We start from the raw sequence: 26212 nt of genomic DNA on the forward strand, positions 1-26212 counted from the left end.
AATGTAAAATTAAAAACGTCGATAACCGTTAATTTACGTCCACTTCGGTTAACTAGCTGTTGATCATCCTCATTACCCCGCGTTGTCTTGGCTTTGGTTTATTATCTTCCGTAAAGATCCTTGTTTTTCCCTTTTCTTCCAGAAAACAAAAGGAGATGCGTCCCGTTCCTCGGACCTTGTGCGTATGTGGCCGTTTACGATCGTTTGACTTCGGTCAGATTCTTGGTCCCCTTTGTCTCGTTTTTGTTTCTTTTTTATTTCAAAAAATAAAAACGCAGAGTTTCAATGTTTTCAGTCTCAATTTACACGGTTGCCATCGCTATGGACCTCAGCTAGCTAGCTGCGGCAGGATTCGGAATGAAAGTTGGTAGCCAGCGTTAGCTCGCAAGCAAAATCGCATGATATCTTTTGAAAAAAGTCTTTAAACGCCGTTAACGGTTCCCTCGTTTCTGTGATATACGGCGGTATTCTGAATGAGCTCGTCCTGATGCCTTTGTTGCAAATCAGCTTGAAACTTCTTTCTTCTTTAAGTTGCAATGATCACAGTTGCTGCAAACCTGCACTGCCAGCGAGGTAGCTCCACGGCAAATTCGCCCCTGTGCGCAAACTACGTGGATCCATCGTCCGGCTGACCTCTATTCCTGTTTTCCTGTTAAAATCGCCTCGGTTCAACGGCGCTAACTGCCATTTTCTTTTACATCCTCGTAGAGCTACAACCGATTGGCCCGCAAGTCATAGCTGCATGAATGCAAATAACATCATCTACGTTAAAAGAAAGGCAACACCTGGCAACCGGAAACAGCTGCGGGAGCCCTTCCATAGACAGACAATTTCCACACTACGGAAAAGCGTAAGGGACATCCCCCACCGCCTGCATGGCTGGCAGTGTCCATTTTGTGACGTGCCATTTGAATGAAATTTCATTGATTTTAGGACTATTCATAGTATGTACAATGTATTAAATTACAACAGTGAACAAAACCTATTGTGATTCTATAAACTTTGCAGACGACAAAGTGGAAGCTAGATCGAGAAACACTATTTGTTCTTTCCAATCCTATGGTAAATTGCTGTCAGATTTGACATATAATGTTGTTTTATTCATTGCTGAGGGTGACAATGACCAAAATTAGGCAATCCATATATCAGTTTGGCATCTTATAAAGGTTTTGAATTAATTATAAACGAAACAAAACCTCCACTATTTAAGCAAAATTTTATTTACAATACAAGATGGATTCAAAGACATAAATAACTGCCCTCATATGAAAACAAAGTGAGTGGTTTGGGCTAACTGAATTTGGTTTCGGGGTAAAGTGAACTTTCAGTCTTCAGGACAACATGTCCATGCAATGTCCATGTAGTGCAGGAATTTAAAGAGCCTGAACAGACACCAACACAAAGCAATCCCATTGCAAAAGGTGCACGAAGGTGCAGAAAGTGCGTTAGTCCTTCTGCATTATTGGGGATATTAGCATCGCTTACCAGCCCCATGTCTTACACAGCAAGGTAGGTCTGACACACACCTGATAAAGCTGTTACTCTGTCAGTAAAAAAGGTGTTGGATAATATACAATTTGTGTTGTTGAACATGACGAGATCTAGGGTAGGCTGTTAACTTATGAAAATAATTTTTGGGAGGCAGAGGCACACTATATTTGGGGGACTGTCATGGCCCTTTCTGAGAATTTTAATTATGGACTGCAGGTGGTGATGGTCTTGTCCATAAGATTCAAGGCTCACTAGCAGCAAGAGGTGCCCCGTTATATATATTTTACTGTTGATCATAAATCAGATCTGGCATATTTATAGTAGCAAATGAAAGCGCCATCTTGGGGTCAGATTAACCTTGTGTGCAGGGGTTAGGAAATTTGAGTTGTGGCCTTAAAACTGCGATGGTAATACCTGAAGTTATTTGGATTTTGTTTGAATAATGCATTTGATTTTTTTCTACCAGGTAGTAAAAGGCCATTCTGAGTAATCTGAGCTGCTCAAACATGCAGAAGAGAATATACAGCAATACTGTGTTGGTCAGAAATCAGCACTTTGACAGCTACCGCTATTCCACAACTTTTTCCTCCTGGATTAATCTGAAGGCATTTGCTTTAGTCTGAACTGCTATATATGCAACTACGTCGTAAACCCAAGTTGGATGGTGTGAATATTTATATTGTGAACTTACTCCTGTCAGAACTCAATTACCTAAACAGTTAAATTATTCTGTGCCATGTGGTTGCAGTGGCAGTGTGCCGCATTTGGGTAAGTGCTAAAGTTCTAATCTTGCTTCAGGCAATGCCACAGCTTTCAAGCAGACCTACAACAAAAAACTGAAAACCCTTCCTAGGTTTGATAAACATTCTAGGCTCAGATTTAACATAACCCTGTTAGTTTAAAATTACTCCTGCAAATGAGAACACAAAGCAAAAAACATTTAAAGCTGAGAATTTTTTATTTTATTTCAAACAAACAAGTGGGTATCCTTGAAGATCTTGCCCGGTATTTCCTGTGGAACAAAAAAAAAAACGTTTAACTACCATTTCATAGGAGAGACATTTGAGTACCAAAGTGGTGGATGTGCAAGAAACAGTTACCACTTGACAAGTGAATTTGTGTTGAAGTTACTCTGCCAGATTGAAGTGGGAATTAAAAACGGCTCTGCAGTGAATGGAGAGCTTGATGCCTTAACCGTCACCCGCGCCGGGTGAGAGCGGCTGCCCGCTAGGAGCTGCTCCGCCACGTTCAGAGTGTCTCAGTGCGCTGCGAGTAGATCCTCACTTTAGCTCAGTTGAACCGAAAAATGCAATCATCATCAACACTCCGAACAGCCAACACGGCCAGATACCGACGGCTAGCTGACCCCACCGTGTGCGCTCCAATAAGCATTTACTGGTGGAGGGCAAACAAGGTGTTCGCTTACCATTTATTGACCAACACGTCCGGGGAAAGTGGACCCTCCAGTCTGTCACCTAAGGAGTGAATGTGAGAGATTAGCATTGATGCGAATCTTTGGGGAAAATCTCATCTCCGAGTCTCCCGTAGCGTGTGTTCAGTGCACTGTGAAAGAGCTTCATGTTGTACATCAGAGACTCTAGTCTATTAATTCATCATTACACACAAGGCGGACATCAAAACGGTCAGAAATCAAAGCATATGGGACTGATGCAGTTATGGTCATTGGGGTATGGTCAATCCAGTTAACACCCTGAATTGTCAGCCCATTTAACACCAAACCTGCCACCATCCATAAGGTGGACAGCTATACTGACCTTTCCACACCAATTGCTCTATCACAATGATTTGGCATGCAGTCCCAACTTCAAAGACAGTATGGTCCTTCACAATCCTGACAGGGGAAAAAACACAGCTCAGTGGCACACACTCCAACAGACACACAGAACAGCTAACTGCTGGCAAGCCACGGTCCAGGAAGGCTAGCTGGCAAATTCGGCATGAGGCAGCGTTGGCTTACCACATGCAGACGTACCATTTCTGAAGATGGCGCTCAAATCCTCCATATTCTGCAGATCAGAAAGGGAAAGGGGGAGTTAAGTAATTCAACTTTGAATGAGTCTTTGGGAAAACAATCTTGAAACAGCATTGTGTGTTCAGAGCACTGTGAAAACTTCACATTACAGTCAGAGACTCTAGTCTATGAATTCATCATTATACACACTGACAAGACTCCAGCTCTGGGCATCTTAGTGTTACATTTATTCAGCCAAGAAAACTAGGAAGACAATTTTACCTGGAGTTCTTGTGCTCACATCCTGAAAGCTGAAACCTCAATTCCATGCTCCTAGAAGCAGGAAATTGAAACGATTAGCATCTGCAAATCCCAGAATGCAAATCCCACTTTCAGACATGCTGTGTGTGTTCAGTGCACTGTGAAAGAGCATCATGTTTTCATCAGAGACTCTAGTCTATGAAATCATCATTGCACACACAAACAACCAGAGCGCAGTTGGGGGAAATCTGATTACATGCATTTCAGTCAACTGCAGATATGTACCCTGAAAGCCACAAACACTAACTTCATTGAATGAGGGCGCCACTTGGCAGATGTGATTTGGCTGCTGTACTACTGAAGTTTATACAGACACATCCAAATCTAATCCTAAATGTTGGTGCCCAAACACCTCGAGCTCCACACTGACCTTCTCACCAAGCTGTATAGCGTTGAAGCAGTCTGACTTCTTTGTCAATTCAGGAGATGTGAAGATCTCATCTGAAGAAAGAAAATATGTTTTCAATGTTCAAGGGACCAAGGGACCATTTTCATGGTCCTCGAGGATGATCAAAATAGATGTTTGAGCACTTAATGTGAATTCCATTCTACTCCAGCATCCATTTATTTTCCCAAAGTAGTCTGTTCTAGAAGGCACAGAACAGCCAAAATGACCTTGAGATTAAACTAGGTACACAAATACGAATTATGTCAGTGCATAGTCACCTTGACCCAATCCCTTCCGCATCTGGCAAAACAAATTGACTGGCTTTCTAGGTAGCCACCTACTTGCCCAATCAACAACCAGTTAAGTTCAAGTAAGCCATCTTACCCCAAATCATCATCCATGGTACCCATTAAGTCAGGGACTTTAGTGGTAAACTTCATTTCGAAACCTAGAAAGTAAATACATTTGCACATTTGTTAGCCACCATTTAGTCAACTTTTCCGATTCATTCACCAACATTGGTAATTTAGCTTATCAGTAATCAACCTTGGCAGTAGGACTCATTCCTGTACAATCTAGTCTTAGGCACGTTAGCTACAGAGTCATAAAACTATAAATGGTAAAAAAAAAAAAAAAAAAAACACCGGTCATGCAAAATTGCTAGCAAGTAACCGTGGCCTACACTACTACCTCGCCGTGGAAATATGCGGAGATATTCTACAACATCCAGGCGGAGGCACGTGCGCAAACCAAACTGATGGATCAACATCCAATTCATGCAAATAAAATGTAAATACTGAAGGTTAAATGTGTACTGCTAAGATAAGATGAGCTGCAGCTAACTTTGAAGGGAATTCTTGGTCGGCCTCTGCTAGTGTCTGCATTCAGTTAATTGCGTTAGCTCACGAACATGCAAAAATCAAATGCCACGCTTTTCCTAAGTACACGAGGAGAGCCGAGAAAGGATTCCCTACACAAAGCTACGTTACTACTCTACACATTGCTTCCGTTATATATTGGCTGCATGATATAATTCGTCAGACAACTCACCACTGTCAATTCCAGGCGACATGTGGTCAAAAGGAGCGTTGTGCTCTGCAGTTGCATATTTATATGGGTCCTATCATAGGTAGCAATCATACTGCCTGATGTTTATAGCGCCTTAGCTGGCTAGTTGAACTCCAGAGCGACAAAACGTCCTAATTTAATTCTCAGAAAGGATTTAAAACTAAAAGAAATAACTTAATATCAATATCCCAATATGAGAAAATTATAATGAACACTTTTTACAGTTCCTAAGAAGAAGAAGAATATTCATACTTTCTTTGAAGGGGAGCGAATGGAATACATTTTTCATATTATATGTTGTAGTTTTTGACGTTAACATACTTTCCACCTGGCTGACTGTAATTGACTGTAATTCTGGCTGCTCTATAAATTGTTTTGATATTGTTTCTGAGGTGAAGGGTTGGCCTTGTAAATTGCTCTGGATAAGGGCGTCGACCAATTTCGTACATAAATAAGGGCTTGGAGGTGCAGTCTCAGGGCATGACCTATCAAAACTACGCAATTTACGTTAAACACACAGAACATCCCTGTCGTTTCTTTACTTCGTTTTACCTCGTACGGTTTTTCTGCGTGTTGGACACGGTATTATTAGAAATGCCATGGGGTTTTGCATTGCTGATTAAGTTCCTGGAGTTACAGTTTATTTCGGTTTGTTGCGTAGAAATACTTTCTTTTCCCCCCGAGGAAGTATATTGAAAAATTGCAAGAAAATCTCTGCGATACCGCACGCCAGTACAGTCAGCTAGTGTGGCAGAAGTTGCAGAAATGGTAGATGTTGTTGCATACATGCGTGCAAATGGCTGGGTTTTAAAACAAAATGTATACCTAAAAAGCCAATATAGGACTGCATCGGTAGAAAGCTTCTCAGCTCTCAAAAGTGTAAGACACGAACCAGAAATGAAACCGTTCAAACTCGTTTGTCAGGATTACCAGTTATGTCAGTTACAAAGTATGTGTAAACAAATTGGAAAGGGTAGTTTTTACACCGCAGTTACATTCCAGGAAAATGGCGGTTGGATTCATCTTCAAATAGGGTAAATCAGCGTCCGTGTTCGTTTTTTTTTTTTTTGTCCTAATACGCAGGGTCTTATTTGTGAATTTGTAAATTCAACCTCAAATACATATATACAAATGGAGTTGATAGAAAAAAAAAATTTTCCGCCCAACGTGGGGCTCGAACCCACGACCCTGAGATTAAGAGTCTCATGCTCTACCGACTGAGCTAGCCGGGCGTTGGGAAATGGGTTTTCCTACAGCATTAGAAGTGTCAGTATGTTCAATCATAAGAAACGTTGTGAATATTTACAACATTTATAGAAAACATATCATAATATCTATTATATAAAAAGTATCTTAATATATCTTGGTTTTTATACAATGAATCTATGTAGGTCGTCAGTCAATTAGCTAAGCGGTATATGTTCGAACGCGACGACCTGGGTTTTTTTTTCTCGAGAATGTAAAATTATTCTCTTCTGCCGTTGGAAAGTAGAACTATTCAGCACAGCAACTGGCTATTGCGCTGAGACCTTAAATAATTTCAGGTAAATTAATATTATACATACTTTACAAAACTGTTCATGAATTGTCAGCGGCCGACGTAACAGCGACCCCCCGTGTTTCGTATGTGTAGCTGCACAGCCCCGTCCTACCCGGAAGCATCTGAGTGCGTGTGTGTCTCTTTATGTGTGAAATGGCGTCTTTCTCAGCCCATAACTTGGCGATCTGCGCTTTGGCGCTGCTGAACTTCGTCTTCGTCTTCGGCACCGGTGCTGAGTTTGTCCGCTTCGTCTCTTTTCGAGCAATTTACCACAACATCACCGGAGGCCCACCGCTGTGTCGGGGTGAGTGCGAGAAAGTTGTCAGAAGGCGCTTCCTTAATGACTGACTGTAGCAAAACTTTCTAACCGGTAAAATGTCTTAAGAGCGTCTATCATTGTTTTGATGAATCACTACTTTGTTCATAATAGTTGCACGCTGGCCAAGGCGCATGCTAGCAAGCTGTCAAATCACTTTTTTTGTTTTCGTCTACATGCATTATCTTTTTTATATCAACTTTATTCGGATAACGTTTGCGTCACTAAACTGGCATGACTTCAGGGAGTAACCTTAGGTGGCTCTTTGGTATGGTTATCTTGCGGACAACCGACACCCACTGCTGTCTTTGATAGGAAGCTGGAAACCTCCATAGATTAACAGAATGAAGACTAAAACTAATTTAAGCGGGTATAATATCGTTCGCATTCACTGTATGTTGTACGGTTGAGTTTGAACTTGGCGCGATTTCTAAGCGCGTATGAAAGCTAGCATAGCAGCGCCCGGCTAGCTCAGTCGGTAGAGCATGAGACTCTTAATCTCAGGGTCGTGGGTTCGAGCCCCACGTTGGGCGGCGTCAGTGTTTTTACTTTCTGTGGATGCATCGGTTATGAATGGTCGATCTATGGCCACGTAACAAAAACGTGTTGATAGTAAAACGTGAAAACGGCCATGCTGAAGCGGAGGAACGCCTGTGTGTCTCTCAGACTCAGTGTCCTGGGCCGAGGCGTTGCGGGACAGCACAGTGCTAAGGGCTGCTGGTGTGGACCTGGGGCTACTGACTCTTTTCGCAGCCCAGCACAGCCTGCTGGCCTGGGGCCCCATCAAGCGCGCCTGTCAGTCTGTTCTGGGGGTGCTGAACCGGGCCTTCTACTGCTCCGCCACCGCCCTGGCCCTCCAGGTAAGTGTGTGTGTGTGTATCTGTGTGTGCGCTGGCATTTGTCTACTTTATTCAGATGGTTTAGGTAACTAATAAATTCACAGGCTCTTGCATGTGTAAGCTAAGGAAGTCAGACATTGGTTAGAAGCCTACTGGGCAGCGGTGTGGTGTAGAGGTAAGGAGCAGGGCTCATAACCAATAGGTTGTTTGTTCAATTTCCACCTGGGACACTGTTGTTGTACCCTTGGGCAAGGCACTTAACCCACAACCACCTCAGTATATACCCTCACATATAAATAGATAAAAATTTTAACCCATGTAAGTCGCTCTGGATAACAGCATCTGACAATAATGTAATGTAATGTAATGAAGCTGTAGAAGACCAGTCTTTGTTTTTTTTTTCGTCATCATTGGCCATGGTTGCCATCTCATTGTGAGAGCAACCACAGAAAAAAACATTAGTACAAAGATAAGTGTGGACCAGAGAGATGTGGTTTCATGCCAGAGCAGTCAGCATAATACCCTTAGTCACCCTCCCTTTCCTCTCTGATTTGTGGTCTCAGGTGCTGATGCGCTTCTGGCAGCCCGTGACCAGCGCCCCCTGCCTGTGGTCTGTGAGCAGTGCACCGTGGGATACGTGGTTTCCGCTGCTGTGTTTCACGGTGCATTTCCTGTGCTGGGCCATCATCTGCAGCATACTGCTGATTTTCGACTATCCCGAGCTGCTGGGCATCAAACAGGTGAGCGCAGCCGCCTGAGCCGGCGCTCAGAGCGCGTCTTTACGCGCGTGTACAGCGCTGATTCTCAATCCTGCACCTGGGGGCCCCCTGCTCTGCCTACCTGACTGAACTCATCCGTGGCACTTTTGATTAGCTGAGCACACCTGATTTAATGAAGAGCATGTTAATCACACTAATCAGGTGTGTTTGGAGCAAGGATAGACAGAAGATATGCAGGACAGTGGGCCTCCAGGAGCAGGACTGAGAAACACTTGTGTGCTGTACCAGTCAAGAATTTACACACACTTACCTATCTTATAATTCAGATTCTTCAAAGTAGCCAAAAAATTTTTTTTTTAAAATCACTTTTTTTTGGGAATGAAATTCATAAATAGGCGTCAACTTCACTACAGTAAATATGGTAAAAGTAATAGATGATAAAATATATAACTCTACAGAGCAGCGATGTATCAATATACTTCCGTTATATACCTTGACAGTCCTCATCAAAAACAGAGCATCTTTCTTTTCTTTTTCTCTCCCTCATACTGCAGTAATAATAATAATAATAATGATAACAGTCAGTAATCTCCTTTTCCCCTCCCTCTCCACTCCCTTCCCTTTCCTCAGGTGTACTATGAGTGTCTGGGTTTGGGGGACCCCCTCTCCCTGAAGTCGCCCCGAGCCCAGCGGCTGTACGCCCACCTGCGTCACCCCGTGTGCGTGGAGCTGGCCGTGGTTCTGTGGCTCCTCCCCACCATGCCGCTCGACCGGCTGCTCCTGGCGGGAGGCCTGTCCGCCTACCTGGCGCTGGGGCACTCCCTGGACAAGCAGGACTGCGAGTACCTGAGCGTCCAGCTGCACAGCAAGCTGCACCTCTTCACACTGCCACAGGAGGGCAGCACTGAGGCCAACAACCACAAAAAGGATTAAGCCCTAGTCTTCCCTACCTGAGGACAGACCTGCTTGCTTTCAATGCAAAGGGCAAACCTCAGACTGAATGCTGCTTTTCTTAACTTGCCATGTGGCTGTTGCTTCTGCTTTATTTTTAGGAGAAATTATTATGATATTAAATTAGCAGCAGAAGGCTGTCGGCCCAGCAGAAAACCTGAAAATGAGGGAGGATTAGATTTCCTTCTGCACATGTGGACAGAATCATTCAGCACCAAAGAGACGCATCTGTTGAGCTGGGCCTCATTCACTCCAAAAAGGGGCACGTTGGGTTCCACATTTATGTCTGGGCCAATGGCTCTCCAGAGCTGAGCTTCTGGCCCAATCAGAGGCGAGTGTGTTGATCGTAAGTCATTGAGAACAAGGTGTCTACTGTGCTGTGCCGGACAATTTGCAGTTTCAGACACAGTGCCCAATTGTTCCTGATTGTCGATCTTAATTATGAATCCAATTATGTGTGGAGCTGTGAAGACGTCCAAACCAGAAACAGACAAGCAATATGCCCCATTTGTGAGCTAATTTTTAGTTACTGGCATCTGCACAATTTTGTAACAGCCATAGGCCAGCAGTCAGTCATCAACTAATTTAAGGTAATGGCCAGTCCAAAAACCATAGAAGGAGGAGGAAGGGAGCAGAGATTTGCGTGCTTCTCTTAAACTGGCCCTGTGTGAAAAAATATATCAACAAATTCGTCTCTGACTGGTTCAGGATGTCCTGCATAGATGCTCATGAAGGCTTTGAATTCGTAGTAAAGCGCAGTGCTTCTGGTTTGGTGTGATTAAGAGATGCTATTGGCTGCTCAGATGGGTTGATGTGTATTTCTCAACCAACTGGAATACTGCCACTGTTGCTACAGTGCCATTCTTCACTGACAGCGTCCCACGAACCGCTCCTTTGTGTTTGGAAGTTCATGATAATTTATCAGTTGTCATTATCATTTATGATCATGATAACTGAAGTGAGAATGTTTTTGCTCTGGAAACTTTTGTACATTGTGTTTGAATTTTAAATAATCATGCACAATTCAGTGAACTTAGTCATTGGATGGCTGGTTCAGATGTGTTGTTAGTGGTGTAAGGGTATGTCTTTTTAACGTAAAGGGGAAGGTTAATAGGCACGGAGGCAATGTTGAAATCAGGTTAAGGTTTTTTTTGCCTTGCCCTTTGATTCCTCTTTTTCACGCCTCCTGTTCCCCCAGTACCATCCCCTATTTTACTCTATCTACGTGCCTTTTGTCTGCTTTGTGAGCTTGTTTCTCTCTTCTCCTCACTTTTCTCTCTCCCTTCCTCGCCCTGGCGTGAGCCCCCTCACCGATCCCGTCTGCCGGTCAGGACCCGACTCCCTCTGTCCAGCTCGGAGCGCTGAACTCTGATTGGCTGAGCGGCGTCACGTGACGAGGCCGGGCCAGGCAGTGTCCGGCGCGTCGAGCTCAGTGATGGAAAACACGGCCGCTGTCTGTCCCTCGGCCGGTGTGTTCCCGGCAGCGCGGTGAACCGGAAAACTGAGGAACAGAAAGTCGCCGAGGGTAGACGTGTGGAATTGAATGTGTTGCACTGTTGTACGGACCAACACTGTAACCCCTGATTGTAATGCCTTCATTTCCTTTTTTAATAATCATTGTTGTAAACTTGAATACGCCGAATCACGCGTGATCGCAGCAGTGTTAAATTGCTTCTCCGCTAAGTGTTAACTCCTCGGAGGGAGCGAACGTGGTGTTGGAGCGTGGCTGTACAGTTAGAAGTGTTTAACAGTTTAACTGCTGAACACGGGTTTTTACCAAGAGTGTTAAACTGGTAGTTACACTGAAAATATTTTTATACAAGTTTAAGTGCCACATATCATATTATTTTTATTGCAAAGAAAATATACTATTGTTTTAAATAAAAAAGCAAGCCTGATACAGGTGTGTTTTCTGTGTTCTCAATCTTTTAGTCAAGAGTTGCTAAATGAACAAATATTCGATTAAAAAATAAGAAATGCGGACGGTATAAAAACAATAGAACATGTAAAATATATCCATTTAAAATATGTATTTCTGTGTGATGTAGCCTACTATGCTGATTTGTACAAGTATATGTTATTAAATATTAAATAACTTAAAAATACAAAACTTGCTTTATAAAGTGGTATCACGCTGCTGTTTGATTTGCTGCATCCTCGTGGTGCGTCCAAATGCTCTTGGAGAATTTCCAAAACCGGCCTTTAATGCCTGCGGGGGGGAGAGCAGGTTTAGGGCGTTTACCTCGGGTAACTCGCACCTATGCCCGTCAGTATAGCGCGTTCGCGGCTCTGTCTCTCCCCCCGTCTCCTCCGCTCTCCCATCCTCGTAAAAAAGAGGGAGGGAGGGAAGACGAAGGGAAGGGGGACTGGCAGACGGATGCCTTATTTAAACGTCTTTTCTTAGTTCCTGGGAGTTAGCAATATGGTGTGTGCCGCTAACCCCCTAAGGGAATTTAATGTTATTATCGGATTAGCGGCGAATTGCGCTGAAGCGGGGGAATATTTACTACTAATGGAAGTGTTTTCGGTTTACGCAAAGATTCACGCAGACCTTAATTAACGAAACAAACTGTTGCAGCTTTTTAAACTGCTCTTTTTGACGGTGACATTTCAACGATCGGCTGGAAAGAAGCTTATGCGGGTCAGAGTCACAGCACGGGACGAAATCCTGCGAGTCGGGGCCACGAGACGCCCACGGACAAGAGCTCGCGACTGCGTCCCGACCTGGAAAAGATGCACTTCTTCGCTAACCCCTAAAAAAAGTTACTTCTGCAAAATTTATAAAGTCTACGACTTGGGTGAGTGGGAGAACGCCAAATACTTGGGCAATAAACTGTAGACAGAACGGTAGAACTCCCTCTCTCTCTGCACCCTAATTCCGTGGGCTGTCACACCACCGTCGGATTGACCCACTGGATAAATGTCATTTCCTTTGATTAGTTCAACAACCACATATGTGCGCGCATAGAGGTGGGTCGCTTCAGAATTTTATAGCCGTTTTTAGAGAGCTAGTATATTTAGAAGCTTTTTACTCTATGCGTTGGTCTGCGGAAAAGCCATTGTTTTATTTTACAGCAAAGAAAGCCTGCCTAAATTTAAGCGACGGCAGAATGTGTGTGATCTGGCCGCTGCAAAACCACTTCGGCTATAATTTAGAGAAAATGGAACAGGAAAAAAATCAATATGTAGTTGAAGGACTCTTCCTCTCTCCCTCCCCCCTTTCCCCTCCGCCTGAGAGCAAGTTTCCGATCACTGGAATGGAGTCATTTCGTCTGGATTGTTAGAATCTCAATCTCCCTGTTTTTACTGCAGTTTAGAGAGGCTAGTCACACGCGCCATTCAGCGACTGCATTTCAAGTTAGAATTTGTATTTCGTCCCGAAGGAGAAAAAAAAAAGATTATACAAGCAATGGAAGTGAGTGAGTTGGCTTAATGGCAACAAGTCAAAATATGCGTCTTTTGGAAATCTGAGCCCTGTTACGCGACCGAGGAAAAAGTAACGGTTTATACAAGCAGCAAAAAAGAAAGGTAGGCCACTGTCATGCTCCGGACAGCACGATGATTTTGGATATTGATCATTTAAAAAGTCAAACCTGCAGTTGTGGAAACGTAAAAACCTCGTATTTCTGATTTCACCAGGAAAGCATGCGAAATGAGGAGAGCAAAACCTCAGGCGATTTTTTTCTATAGCAGTTCTACATTGCTATGATGCACTTTTTATCTAAACGCAAAGTAATATGAATGGGAAATTGCTGTTCGATTACCTCAAGTGTGTAGTTTCAGATATACAGCTACCTCATATTTCTTGGCGAGTGCGCGGACTGTCGCCTGCATGCGTTATGTCTGACATCGGGCAAACACTATTTAGTGAAATTCCATACGTAGCCTAAGGTTTCTGGGTCGTGCCATGTTGAAAAAACTGCACAATAGACGAAAAAAAGTAGAAAACGTCTTTAAGATACTTAATCCATAATTAAGATGGGACAGAGAAGTGTGGAAGATTTCTGAAAGCACCACCGTGATTGGCCAGCACCCTCCCGAAGTGATGTCATGGGCGGTCTGTTTGTAGTCGCCCACCACGGCTGTCTGACGGATTCACGTTTGCAATTATTCGCCAACGGGAAGTGTCCTCATGTGCAATTATTCGCCCCTAAGAGGTTCCTGGAAAGTCGTACGACTACAATTATGGCAATCTTCCTTTTTCTACGAATAGCAGTAGCTTTCTGAAGCGTCCGTTAACTCAGCAAGATAGCGATGACATCAGTCATTGCTCATTTCTGTTCCGAGCACAGCTAAGCATGCCAAAACCCATTTCCTGCGTAAGACCCGTTTTCAGTCTAACCGCAGCGTCTTTTTCCTTGACCGACAGATTTAATCGTTTATTTTTTCTTTTTCTACTCAAAATTTTTGTATAATACCACAGAACTGAAAGTCGACTAACTCATACATTTGTTTCACTAAGTTTAACACAAAAAAACATTCTGCAAGGATGAACGTTCATACGTTAATATTAAGTTAAATAAATTAATGCTGTCTTAACCTGTGGTGTTTTCCTCACCTTAACAGGACTCGGCCACCGGGAAATAAAGTGAAGGCGAGCGGACAAGCGGCCCGAAGTGAGAGAGAGAAATCGGAAAGCCGTTCCACGCGTCTGCCTGTCCTCCCTCCCTCCATCTGTCCTTCCGCTGCTGGGATGTCCGTCTCCTCTCTGCCGGAATGGAAGCAGATGCTTCTGGAGCGGAAGAGGAAGGAGGAGGAGGAGAGAGAGAGGAAGGAGCGTGAGGAGGAGGAGAGGCTGGCCAGCATGCCGGCCTGGAAGCGGGGCATCATCCAGCGGAGGCGAGAGAAGCAGGAGGGAGGCGGAACGAGGGAGAGGGAGGAGGCGCCGGGGAGCAGGGGCGAGGCGCGGCGTGGCTCCGACAGGCCCAGCGAGGAACCGCAGGGCCCCGTCTCCTCGGAGACCATCTGCCCGGTCCGCCAAAACCCGTTCGTCCGCTCCCAGTGCAGGTGGAAGGAGAGGAGAGAGGGGGAGAGCGTCAGGGAGCCGGCCCTGGAGAGGGAGAGAGGGAAGGGGAGGGGTGGAGAGAGAGGCAGGGATAAAGGGCCTGAACGAGGGAACAGAGAGAGAGAAGGAGAGGCGGGAGCAGGCAGGGAAACAGGCAGGAGGGAGCAGAAAGGGACGGACAGAGTGATGGGGAGGGAGAGGGAGAGGGACTCGGACGCCCCGAAGGGGAGGAAAGAGGACGAGAGGATGGAGAAAGAGGGGGACTCGTCCGCCTCTCTCTTCCCCCTGCCTCTGGTGCCCTGCCTCAGAACCATTCGGGCCGAGAATATCATTATCATCGAGCAGGACCGACCCGCAGAGCGGGAGGAGAGGAGGAGGGGAGAGAGGGATGCGGGGAGGGAGAGGGAGGAGCAGGAGGCGCAGGAGGAGAAGCGAGGGATGAGGATGGATCTGAGGGAGCTCCTGGTGGGCGGGGGCAGCGTGACGGAGATCAGGGCGTCGGAGGTACTGATCATTAAACCCTCTGCCAGCTCAGAGGACAGGGGCGTGGCTGCCAGGGGGCCCTGCAGGGAAAGGGAGGGAGAGGGGGAGAGAGGGAGCGAGGGGTGGAGGGAGAGGAGGGCGGAGCGGGTGAGGGAGGAGAGGGAGAGAGACTGGGGGCGAGTCAAAGAGGGCGGGGCATGGCTCAAACCGCAGAGGGAGAGAGAGGGGGAAGCGGAGAAGGAGGGGAGGGGGGATGGGAGGGAGTCAGCCCCGGAGGGGAGGGGCTCGGCGGAGGCTGGGGGGAGGGTCAGCCAGCTGCTGAGCAAATTTGGGCAACACCCCAAACCCCCATCACGCTCCAAAAGCACTGACTGCTTCATCTGCCCCGCCAGAGAGGGGGAAGGCCCCAGGCCGGGCGGGGAGGAGGAGGGGGAGGGGGGCAGCCAAAAGGAGAGTGAGGGAGGGGAGGAGGGGAGAGGGGCCGTGCTCAGGGGGGTGCCGAAACGCTCCTTCAGCTTCTCCGATAGGGTCATTCGGGGGCGGGAGAACAGGACGCGAGAGGAGGGGCAGGAAGAGAGGGGCGTGGCGGAACGGAGGATCGCTGATCGCAGGGCGGGGCAGAGACCGAGCGGCGGCAGGGAGGTCGCCACCCTCGAGCAGGACGGCCCAGGGAGGGAGGGTCCCGAGAGGGGACCGGGGGGCCACGGCCAGGGCACGGGGGACGAAGAGGAGAGGAGTTACAGGGGGAGAGGGAGAGAGGGGGAAACAGGGGGTGAGAGGAGACCTCATGCAAAGAGAGGCGTGGCAAGAGATGCAGGGAGGGAGATGGAGAGGGGGGTGGAGTCTGTGACAGTGAGAGAGGGAGAGAGGGGCGGGAACAGGACAGAAAGGGGCGGGGACAAGACGGAGAGGGGCGGGGACAGGGTGAGGGAGCCGGTGAAAGAGAAGGAGAGAGAGGAGGGCTTCACTGTCGCCTCGGTCAGAAACACGGAGGGCATCGGGTTCGCTCGGCGAGTGCCCGTCCGGCAGGAGGGGAGGGAGAGAGAGAGGATGAGGGGCAGAGAGACGGGCGTGGTAATGGAGGGGGAGGGATGGGAAGACAAAGGAGGGGAGGAGAAAACGGCAATCAAACCCACGCTGCCATTCTCCTCAGAGAGCTCAAATCTTGCCCAGGGTGGGAGAGACAGAGCTTTCATCCCTAAAGAGCGAGAGAGCCCTGATCTGTGCTCTGAGGGTAGAAACTCTACAGACGGCCAGACCTGGCACCACCCCGCGAAAAGGAGCAGAGACCCGCCTGGGGGTGCGGACCAGTCCGGCACGGGGGGTCGGGTGCACCCTGCTTCCCTGCCCTCACAGGCTGCAGAGGAGACTGTGTGGGACCGAGAGAGGGAGCGCGAGGGTGCGAGGGAGAGTCACACACACGCACACGCACACTTGCACACGCGCACTGATGGAGGAGGCGAGTCAGGCCGTGCGGGAGATGCTCTCCAACACGCAGAACAGGAAGGGCGGGAGAAAGAGGAGCAATCCTACTCTCCGACGAACCCGCCCAGGGACAGCGAGGGCCACCCCATCACCCCCAGGCTGTTCTCCGTCAAAGCCGCCTGCCCCAAGACGGAGTATGAAATTCAGATCCCCCGCACCCCTTTCTACGGGGTGGAGGTGGGGCCGGAGGGAAGGTGCGGGACAGGGCGGGGCCAGGAGGGAGTGGGGGAAGGAGAGGGCGGGACAGTGGTGGAGAGGAGGAACAGCTGGAGGGCCGGGCGACCTCTGACCCGGATCGAGTCACTGCGGGAAAAGATAAGGCAGAGGGAGAGGGAGAGAGAGAAAGAGAGAGAAGGGGATAGAGACGGTGAAAAGAAAGAGGGATTGGTGGAGAGAGAAAGTGACGTCCCTGAAAAGAGCCCAAAAGAGGGAGAGAGAGAGGAAGGGGAAGAGGCGGAGGAGAGAGAGAAACAGGAAGAGGAAGGGGTGGAGGAAAAAGAGAGAGAGTGGGAGGAGAAAGAGAGAGAGGGGGAGGAGAGAGAGAGAGAGGGGGAGGAGAGAGAGAGAGCCAAAGTAGGAGAGGAAGGGCCTCCGTCAGTCACAGACAGTCTCTGCAGCGTCACACAGGAAGCTGGCTCACCGCTCCCCGGCCCCCGGCTTCCTGCCTCTCTGTCGCGATCGCTCTCGGCCTCAGAGGAGGAAGACACAGCCTCGGAGCTGCCTGCCACCTGTCCCCACAGTCCGCCCTCACCGGGACAACGCGATGAGGGGCAGATAGAGCCCGCGGAGCGGCAAAGACAGGACGCACCCGGAGGAGGGGAGGAAGGCCGCGGCCGCGAGGAAGAGTCGCCGGAGAAGGACAGCAGCGAGTGGCGGTATAGGCCTCCCTCTCTCTCGCCCTCCCCCGCGGCCTCTCCCTCTCTCTCGCCCTCTCCGCCTCTCCTTCCCTCCCCCGTCGACATGAGCCGGATTTACAACCTGCGGGCGGCGGCCGGGTCGCGGACGGCAGGGTCGTTCGGCGGGAGGAAGGCGGAGTCGCCAGCGCAGTGCCTGCACCTGCGGCCACGGGAGGAGGAGGCGCAGCGGGAGGTGCAACAGGAGGCGCAGGAAGAGGAGCAGCAGCAGCAGCGTAGGCCGGAGCCACAGCTGCAGGAACTGAAACGCAGCTGTCTGCAGGAGCCGGGGACGGAGATCAGGGGCGCGCGGGGGGACGGAGCGGCGGTGGCGGACGAGCCCCCGGCCATGCGAACGGTGCAGCAGCAGCTGGAGCAGCTCAGACTGCGGGAGGAGGAAGCAAGACAGGCGAGGCAGGGCGGGCGGGCACCGCGGGGAGGCAGGGCTAACGCGACGGCGGGGGAACGGCCGGCGGAGCAGCCGGCGGAGCCGCGGGAGGACGAGCGGACGCAGGCGCAGGCCCTGAGAACGCCGCAGCCGCACCAACCGCGCAGCCAGAAGACTGCGGCCAGACAGCCCCCAGCCAATCAGAGCCAGCCGCCCCGATCCTTCACTGTCACCCCCAGATCCGCGCTCCCGCCCGAGAACGCTCCCAAAAACACAGAACAGGGCAGCACCCTGCCCTCCCCCTCCCCCTCTGCCGCCCTGTTCTCCCTCAGGCCTGCGGCGGGGGGGCAGGGGAAGAGGGGTCACACCATCACCATCACTCCCCGCAGGGCGGCCGGAGGGGCGGGGCCAGCGGCGGCGTCCGCGGCAACCAAAGCACCCCCCCAAACCCAGACTGCAACCCCCAACGGGATGGGGGAGGGGAGCAAGAAGAGGTACCCCACGGCGGACGAGATCGAGGTGATCGGGGGCTATCAGACTCTGGAGAGGTCCTGCCTGGTCAAGCACAGAGGGACCCCCAAAGGGGTGAGTACAGCACCTGGCGTTCCTGTTGTAAAGGTTGTGTAAAGGTTGTGTAAAAGTTGTCTAAAGGTACATAACTGCTCTTACTCTGGTACAGGCCATAATATTTCCCTTCCTCTGCATACACCCTGAAGCATTCTCTATTTCAGCATGATTCCATATCAGTACAAAAATCAACTTCTTTAAGCTTTTCATCTGTGTGAGTATGCATGTCAGGGTGCGTGTGTGTGTGTGTGTGTACATTTGTGTGTCTGTGTGCAAGTGATTATTTGTGCGTGCATTTGTCTGCATGTGTATGTGTGCACATATATATATGTGCATGTGTGCCTTCAGATAATCTGATTGCAGTTTCCAGAGAGTCAAATGGGTGAAAAAATCATTTGAAATAATATCAAAAATCAATATTGATTTTTAATAGGTTTACTGGAATGATGTAAGTGGATATATTCCTAATGCTTTAAGAGTAACACATACACATCAGTAGTGTATACGCATCAGTGATGTAGAGGAAGTTTCAGATAAGACACAGCTACCATCACATGGTTTGTAGGTAATTTGAGGCAATTTCCATTTCGGAGTTTTTTTTTTCTGTCAGCTGCAGTTCTCACCTCCTGCCCCAAATCTGCGAGCTCAAAGTCACACTCTCTGCCCGTAACCTGCAGACAGACAGATACAGGAAGCTGTGCTTGATTAAAAAGATATCAGCTTCAGGGAGAGGTCACTGAAATGTGCGCCGCGGTTGAATCTCGGAAAACATGGCTGCCTCCTTAAGACACCGTTAACGGTTCCCTTCTCAGTGCGAGACTCAGGACAGTACTGACATTACTGTTCAGGCTCGGCACAAGGAGAAAATACAGAGGGTTGCAGCTGCAATCCATGGGGGTGCACAAAAAGCCATAAACAGTATGTAGACATTGGGATATAAGGAGATAACTGGGGGTGCACTGAGGTCCGTCTGGGGGTGCAGTTCGCCCCTCTGCGACCCCATAGCTGCTACTGTTACAGCTGTGCAGAATTTGACAGGGAAGGCTCCCAGCTGTCAAAAGGCTTCTAGAACATTCTGTTTTTAAGGGGAATAAACAGCCCCTCCTCGTCAGTTACAGTAGCAGACTGTCAGCCTTACGTTACTGTGTGCCAGATAAACTCCTGACATTACAGCTTTATGGCTTTATGGCTTTATGGTTTTATGGCAGCCTATGTGCTGCCCTGTCTTGTGTAGTGATCATAACTAAATGGTTTACTGTGCACCATTGTGCTTTAATCTTGATTGCTGCTGAAGCATTTTGATAACAATGGTGGTGCATTGGGAATGATTCAAAGAATATGAAATGACAACAATATTCATGTCAGTGACTTGATATGAATCTGTGCTTTCATTATAAGAGTATCTGCAGGTTTTTCTATTTCTACGCCTAAAATATTTTATGGAGAATGTGACCAACTGTCATTGCAATAGTTATATGATTTATATCACAATAGTGATTCCCTCCTTCAGGTCCTGTTTGTCATAGACCTTATTTACAAAGGCCTTTGAAGAGTTCATTCACTAAAAGCGTCTAACCAAGACATGGCTTTAAGAGATTACACTACATTCAATGTGTGCACAGAGGTCCTTTTACACTACTGAAGAGAGGCCCAGTTAAAGTTCACGCTCACTACAGTAAATTCTGCTCTGAATAGTATTTTGCAAGAGTTTATGAATGAATGCAACACCCTGACCTAGTAAATGTATCAGATTCTGCTGGAATTTAAGATAAAACTGCCAGCTCAGCTTTTCTCTGTCTCTCCTGTTGTACTTCCCCCCCCTCTCTCCTTTTCTTTCTCTCATCTCTCTCTCCTACTTCTCTCTGTCTTTCTCTCTGGCAATGGTTTTCTTCCCCTCTCTCTCCATCCATCTCTCTCTCTTTCCCCTGCTGTGTCTGATAGGCGCTAACTCGCTGTGTCTCAGGCTTACTCCTCCTGTCTTTACCCGGAGTGTCCCTGCATTTCTCTGCCCACCTTCATCTCCCCACAGTCTCCCCAGCCCCCTTCCCCTTACCACCCCCCCCCCGAGTGACGGCTCGAACCCCGGTATTTCTGGTTTGGTTGCGCACCGTGTTCAGTCTCACACACACACCGTCACAGGAGAGGCCCGGTGTTTCGAGGGCACACGGCGCTCTCGCAGAGACGAGGACAGGAAGTCAGCGCGGCAGAAACAAACCCCCCCCCCCCCCCCCCCCCCCCGCTTTCACTCCGGCTGTCTGTGGCTTCTGCACGAACGCGAACCGCCTGCCTGCTTCGCTTTTCCCTCCTGCTGTTTTGTGCTCAGTGTACCAGTGTTGCACCAGCGATTTAAAGCCGTTGAGCAGCACGGCGTGTGCCTGCAGTGGGCGCTCTGCAGGGAGTGGGGACAGAACACGCCCCCGGCGTTAGGAAGGCGTGCCGCTGTGCCGAGCGGGCAGCAAACACGCGACTCTGTGTCTGATGACGTCGTTTGAAGCAATTGAGAATTTATTTACTGAAATCAGGCAAAAAAGGACCGTGAATGTGCCAGTCATGCACAGGACCTGAGGTCTCGTACCGGATGTGAATCGGTTTTGTACTGGGTGATGGAACCAGGGAAGGGGCAGTCTTGTTTCCATGCCTTGACATGAGCCCTCTTTCTGTCTGCATGCAGGGGAACCTACTGTGATACACAGTGTGCATTTTGCTATGTAGTTTTACAGCTGGATGCTGGCTGTTGAGATCGAGGAACAGCACCTCGCTTATGAGTGAGACAGCTGTGTTCCTTCTAGGATTCAAGCCCGCAGCCACCAGGTCCAGAGCTGAGTGATGAAACTCACAATCTGCATGTAGTTGCAGACACAAACTGCTACCATACTATATTTCCCAGGAACACCCATTCCAGAACTTCTGCATATCTCTGATGTGCTTTCCCCTGGTTATGATGCATCCATTGATCCAGGTTTGAAGTACGGGAATCACTGAGGGTGTTGGATTGATCCTGCATGACCACTGTCAGTATTAAACTGCTGTCTGCAAAGTGCACAAATCACCCAGCCAGCAAGTAAGCCTTTATTTACCATGGCTAGCTAACTGACACTTTGGGTTCAGCTTGCCAGCTCTTCTTTGATGTAGAAGTGCGATTTTCGGTGTGTCTTTCAAATGCTATAAGTGTTGCATGACTATTGCATGAGGTCAAAATTGAGGTCACTGACTTCCCTTTCAGTCCGAGCATCAAGAGCCCTTATCACGCAAGCAGCTTGTTGCAGGGTGGTGAGCAGAGCACACCAACATCACAGGATTTCCTATGTAGCTTTTTTTCTGCAGTTTCGTGCTAACTGAGAAAACGTATATGTGACATTTGTGATTGTCACAGGAAAACTGTAATCAATGGAACCTAACGGCCACCTGTCTAACCATTCTCTGCGTCTTACATTACTTTTATGAACTCTGTATGTGGATTAACAGTGTGACATGGTCATTCATTAGATCTGACAGAGAGCAGAAGACAACTGCATATATTTAAATATGTTCCTCTACACTGTAGTGAATTTCAAACAGGAAAGCGGTCATGGAAATAACTTTTAATAAAGCCTCAGTTTTGAAACTCCTTTTATTACAAAGGAGGGTATTCACATATGTCACTTTTTTATTTCAATCAATAATAGCATTTTGCTACATAGGGCAAAGTCTTTTGATTGGTTCAGTGATTGACAGCACAGTGCGGCCCCACCCATTCTGAGGTCCCTTTAGCTTCAGACTTCCATCGCTATGGATACCCTCCCAGTGTTCCGCTAAACTCCCCTTAAAGGGCCAGCCCACAGGAAGTGTCCCCACAGTGACATTCAGGCCCTGGTCTATTACAGTAAAGTCTAATGAAGTTTGGAGCTCTGGTCACCTGATCAGCACTATGTCTGTTTAAGGGTGTAACAGATAAGGCACGTGTGTGCAGTCACAAGATCAGCACTTTCAGCCCTGCCTTGGGACATGTGGACTTTTCCTCTCCGGGTAAGACCGTGAAATCAGATGAAGGAAAATAATATGTACCAACACAGGTGTGATGTGTATGTAGGGAAATGTCATTATTATCATTACTAGTTTGATCTTCAGATGTCTTTATCCACGGAGTCTTGCGTAACATGGGTAATGTACATTGATTTGTACAGCTGGATATTTAACAAAGCAGTTCAGGCTATGCGTCTTGCTCCAGGGTACAACAGAGCATTACAGTGAAGGGAGAGAGAGCCCCTGTGCCTCTCTCAGTTAGAGTCGGAGCTAGACAGACACCTGTAATGGTAGGAGTATCGTTTACGGAGTGAAAGAGATAAATGGAATAGGGGAAGAGGAGACTTAAGAGGAGGAGGCTTTCTGAGAAGGCAGGGGGACTTCAGTTTGCTGACCTGAGTTGGTCGGCCCGGGCGTCTCTCTACTTCTCCAGCACAAAGCTGACAAACACGCCCACTTCCTCATTCACACTGTCTCACTTCCTCTGACAGAAAGAGAGAAGCAGGCTGAGAGAGAGAGAGAGAGAGAGAGAGAGGGGAAGGGGTGTAACAATGTACCGCAGAGTTATGCTTTTTTCTCCTTTCTGCAGCCCTGTTTGGAGTTACTGACTGTAAGCTAGGTTTGTCTCACTGCAGCCTCTGTAGCCACGTAAAAGCACTGAAGCGAGAAAAACGCATTTCACACATGCAAGTAACAGCCGTTTTTCACACTGCAAGTCACACAGGGAACCACAGCGCGGTGGGAGTCAGATGCTTCACTGACGTCGTCCAGGCAAATCGCAAGCGTATGAAAAATCGCAGAGTGCCTGAAAGCAGTGGGATGAGGAAACTCAGTCCTACCCACTCCTATCCTCAGGGGTGCAAAGCCAGTTTGCTCCCGGTCATTAACAGCAGACGACAGCTGGGATTGAAGCCGTGCCGTAGTGCTCAGCCCGCACTAAAGATGAGAGTCTCCTTGAGGGAGTCACTCAGGAGCCTGTTAGTTCTGACAGTTTTACGTGTTTATAACACCTATCTGGTGCCAGTCACATGCCATAAAAACTTTACCGAATTTTACCATTGCAGATAATTCCTACTGAGTGCACGATTTTTCCATGTTTTCCATGAACAGACGACACATTGAGCCCAACATAAATGGTTTCAGGTTGGCTGTACAGTGTGGCAGCACTTCACTGTGAGAAAGGGAGATTTTGGGGTTTGACGTCTTTGAATCCTAACAGTTTCTCATACCGAGGTTTGCCTGCGGCTGATAGCTCATCACAGCCGTGACTGTCACACTGTGCTTCCCCATCAGGGTCACACAGCTGGTGTGATTTTGGGAGGGGGGGGGGATTTCGCAGGCTGTTCTGCAAGGTGACCGAATGGGGGGTGTCAAACGACAAGGAGGGAAAAAGTTAGGGGCAGGGCTGAGGATGCCATTCAACACAACGGAATGCAGTTTTTGTATTTTTTTTAACTTTATGAAAACGACCATTTGCATGAGAAGCATTACCATGGCAGACCTGATTTACAGTGAACATTGTGACATGGTCATACATGGTCATACATGGTCATACACAGTCAGACACGGTCATACACAGTCAGAAATGGTCAGACACGTTCAGACACGGTCATACACGTTCAGACACGGTCATACACAGTCAGAAATGGTCAGACACAGTCACACACAGTCAGACATTGTCAGACACGGTCACACACGGTCAGACATGGTCAGACACGGTCACCCCTTGTTGTTCACAGCCCTGTAATGCCTGTTGCATCACCAGAGCTGCCCTTCAGTGCACAGAGCCAGGAAAAAGCCTTCGTTATGTAACAGGACGGGTTTATTCGGCGGAAAGAGGCCCACTCAGCGGGGGCAGGCGGCACCCTCTTCCGTCTCTGATTATTTACGGACACCTCAGGATTCGGCAGGATTGCAGCACCCTGGGGAGATGCTGCTCTCAGCGGGGCTCCGCTCTGCAGTGACCTGCCCACGTGTGGTCATGTGACCTAACTGCCGCTACCCCCCACCCCCACTCCGGCACCGCCACCACTCCCAGTGCCCTTGAGAGAGATTGACGTCAGATTACCCATGATCCTCTGGGTCTGGAATCATTTCGCAGTGGGGGGTGACTTTGTGCTTTCTTGCTCCCTGCTGTAGGTCTTATATCCCCTGCTGTCTCTCTCTCTCTCTTTCCCTCTACCTATGTACTCCTGTCTCTCTCTATCGCTCTACCCCTCTATGCCTTCCTCCCTCTCTCTGTCTCTCTCTTCCGTACCTCTGCCCTATGGCACTTTGGGTCTTATTTGGGTACAGACTGCGGAAAAAGCAAAATTACTTTATTTCTTGGTGGAACCAGTGTCAATTAGGTCTTATGTTTTACGTAGTATCCAGTTATCTTCACATTAAAATTCTATGCTCCAGCTGCTTCAGTGTATATTTTCAGTAAATTCAAGATCCAGCTCCAGGCTTCAGCTACATATATTTTTAATAATCGTGGAAAACTACTGACCGTCTGGCCCTCAGATGGTCTTAGGCGCCCTTTAAACTTTCAGGAATCAACCATCTTCCTGATTCTGTCTCTCTAACCTTCTCTCTCTCTCTCTGTCTCTCTTTCCCCTGCTGGCTTGGCCTGGGTTAATCACTTCAGTTAGGAGATTAGCCTGCTGTGCCTTTACTCAGTTAGTCTATCCTCTCTCTGTCACTCTCTGTCTCTCTCTCCCCTCTCTCAGTGCAGTGTTAATGTACTGTAGTGTTCAGTCAGTGTGTATATACTGTATTAACCTCTCTCTCAGTGCAGTGTTAATGTACTGTAGAGTCCAGTCAGTCAGTGTGTATATACTGTATTAACCCCTCTCTCAGTGCAATGTTAATGTACTAAAGTGTCCAGTTCATTAGTTTTAAATAAATAAGCATTAAGCTATAAATTGCATTAAGCTTTTTCTGCAGTTTTAATGTACGATAAAGATGAATTAATCAGTGTGAGTTTACATGTGCTCTAACATACGTCTCAGTGTATGAGTGTGTATGTGTCTGCTTGGTGAGTGTGTGTGTGTGTGTGTGTGTGTTCCTTATGCATGTGTTATTGCTTGTGTGAATGTGTCTATTTGACTTTGTAGATGAAGATGAATAAGCTTGCTCTCTGTCGCCCCCTGCAGGTGAAGGTGTGCTTTGACGAGGCAAAGCTGGAGCGGGTGTGTGAATACCCATCAGAGAGCTCCCTGCTGGCCTCCCTCCCCTGCCCCGCCCAGTCAGGCGCTGACGGAGACAGGGAGGAGAGGGAGGGAGAGGAAGAAGACGAGGATGAGGAAGAGGAGAAAGGAGCGTTTATGTCAGGGGGCAGCAGGATTCTGGGGTCTAAATCAGGCAGAATGCTGAAAGTGGGTCAGTATCCCCTGATCACACCGTCACTGACACATAAAACATATATACCAATTACAATTTTAACATTTACATATAACACTTGTCTGTTTTTTTCCCTTTATCCTTAGATGAGTCCTGTCGACGATAAGCGGACAGTCATCCTGCCAAATTCCTCAGTGAGAAATTAATTTCTCAAAAGAAATTAGTGTTTTTAAATGTCTTTCCTTTCAATGGTTTTCATTAATGTATGTGTCATAAAGTTTCTCTGTATGTTAGGGTGTACGTTCGTGTCAATATTTGTTTTTAGATCATTTCCTTTTTACCCATTTTTATCACGCAGCTGAGAGTTTCTCTTCTCAGGTTATGCGCAGTTATGGAATAATTAATGTATGGCAAAGTGTGGGCTTTGGATCTACACACTTCCTGTCTGGCCAGTTGTGAT

At 48.0% G+C, this 26212-nt stretch overlaps 2 protein-coding genes, 1 long non-coding RNA gene and 5 other non-coding genes across 8 annotated transcripts; 3 read left to right on the top strand and 5 right to left on the bottom strand.

Moving 5' to 3' along the window:
• Positions 1–2430: 2430 nt before the first annotated feature.
• Positions 2431–5245, bottom strand: LOC118769211. The gene is made up of 8 exons (XR_005004473.1): positions 5223–5245; positions 4557–4620; positions 4155–4225; positions 3746–3796; positions 3485–3518; positions 3267–3343; positions 2918–2966; positions 2431–2503 (listed from the first exon to the last, which is right to left on the bottom strand). It is a non-coding gene; the product is annotated as an uncharacterized LOC118769211 (long non-coding RNA).
• Positions 3044–3112, bottom strand: LOC118769314. The gene has a single exon (XR_005004484.1). It is a non-coding gene; the product is annotated as a small nucleolar RNA SNORD52 (small nucleolar RNA).
• On the bottom strand, positions 3603–3668 carry LOC118769313. Its single transcript, XR_005004483.1, has one exon. It is a non-coding gene; the product is annotated as a small nucleolar RNA SNORD52 (small nucleolar RNA).
• Positions 3872–3939, bottom strand: LOC118769315. The gene has a single exon (XR_005004485.1). It is a non-coding gene; the product is annotated as a small nucleolar RNA SNORD52 (small nucleolar RNA).
• Positions 5246–6399: 1154 nt separating the features above from the next.
• Positions 6400–6472, bottom strand: trnak-cuu. The gene has a single exon. It is a non-coding gene; the product is annotated as a tRNA-Lys (tRNA).
• A 440-nt stretch (positions 6473–6912) lies between these two features.
• nrm (nurim) lies at positions 6913–11434 on the top strand. Its single transcript, XM_036515880.1, has 4 exons — positions 6913–7084; positions 7763–7956; positions 8499–8675; positions 9285–11434. The coding sequence occupies exons 1-4, from the start codon at positions 6925–6927 to the stop codon at positions 9585–9587; spliced, it is 834 nt and encodes a 277-aa protein (XP_036371773.1). The 5' UTR covers positions 6913–6924; the 3' UTR covers positions 9588–11434.
• Positions 7557–7629, top strand: trnak-cuu. The gene has a single exon. It is a non-coding gene; the product is annotated as a tRNA-Lys (tRNA).
• Positions 11435–14198: 2764 nt separating the features above from the next.
• LOC118769062 (phostensin-like) lies at positions 14199–26212 on the top strand. Its single transcript, XM_036516073.1, has 7 exons — positions 14199–14648; positions 15621–15865; positions 16343–16492; positions 16592–16772; positions 17142–18444; positions 25566–25791; positions 25899–26212. Exons 1-7 carry the CDS (start codon positions 14299–14301, stop codon positions 25916–25918), a joined length of 2475 nt encoding a protein of 824 aa, XP_036371966.1. The 5' UTR covers positions 14199–14298; the 3' UTR covers positions 25919–26212.

This window comes from Megalops cyprinoides, chromosome 21 (assembly GCF_013368585.1).
Source record: "Megalops cyprinoides isolate fMegCyp1 chromosome 21, fMegCyp1.pri, whole genome shotgun sequence".
NCBI classification, from domain to species: Eukaryota; Metazoa; Chordata; class Actinopteri; order Elopiformes; family Megalopidae; genus Megalops; species Megalops cyprinoides.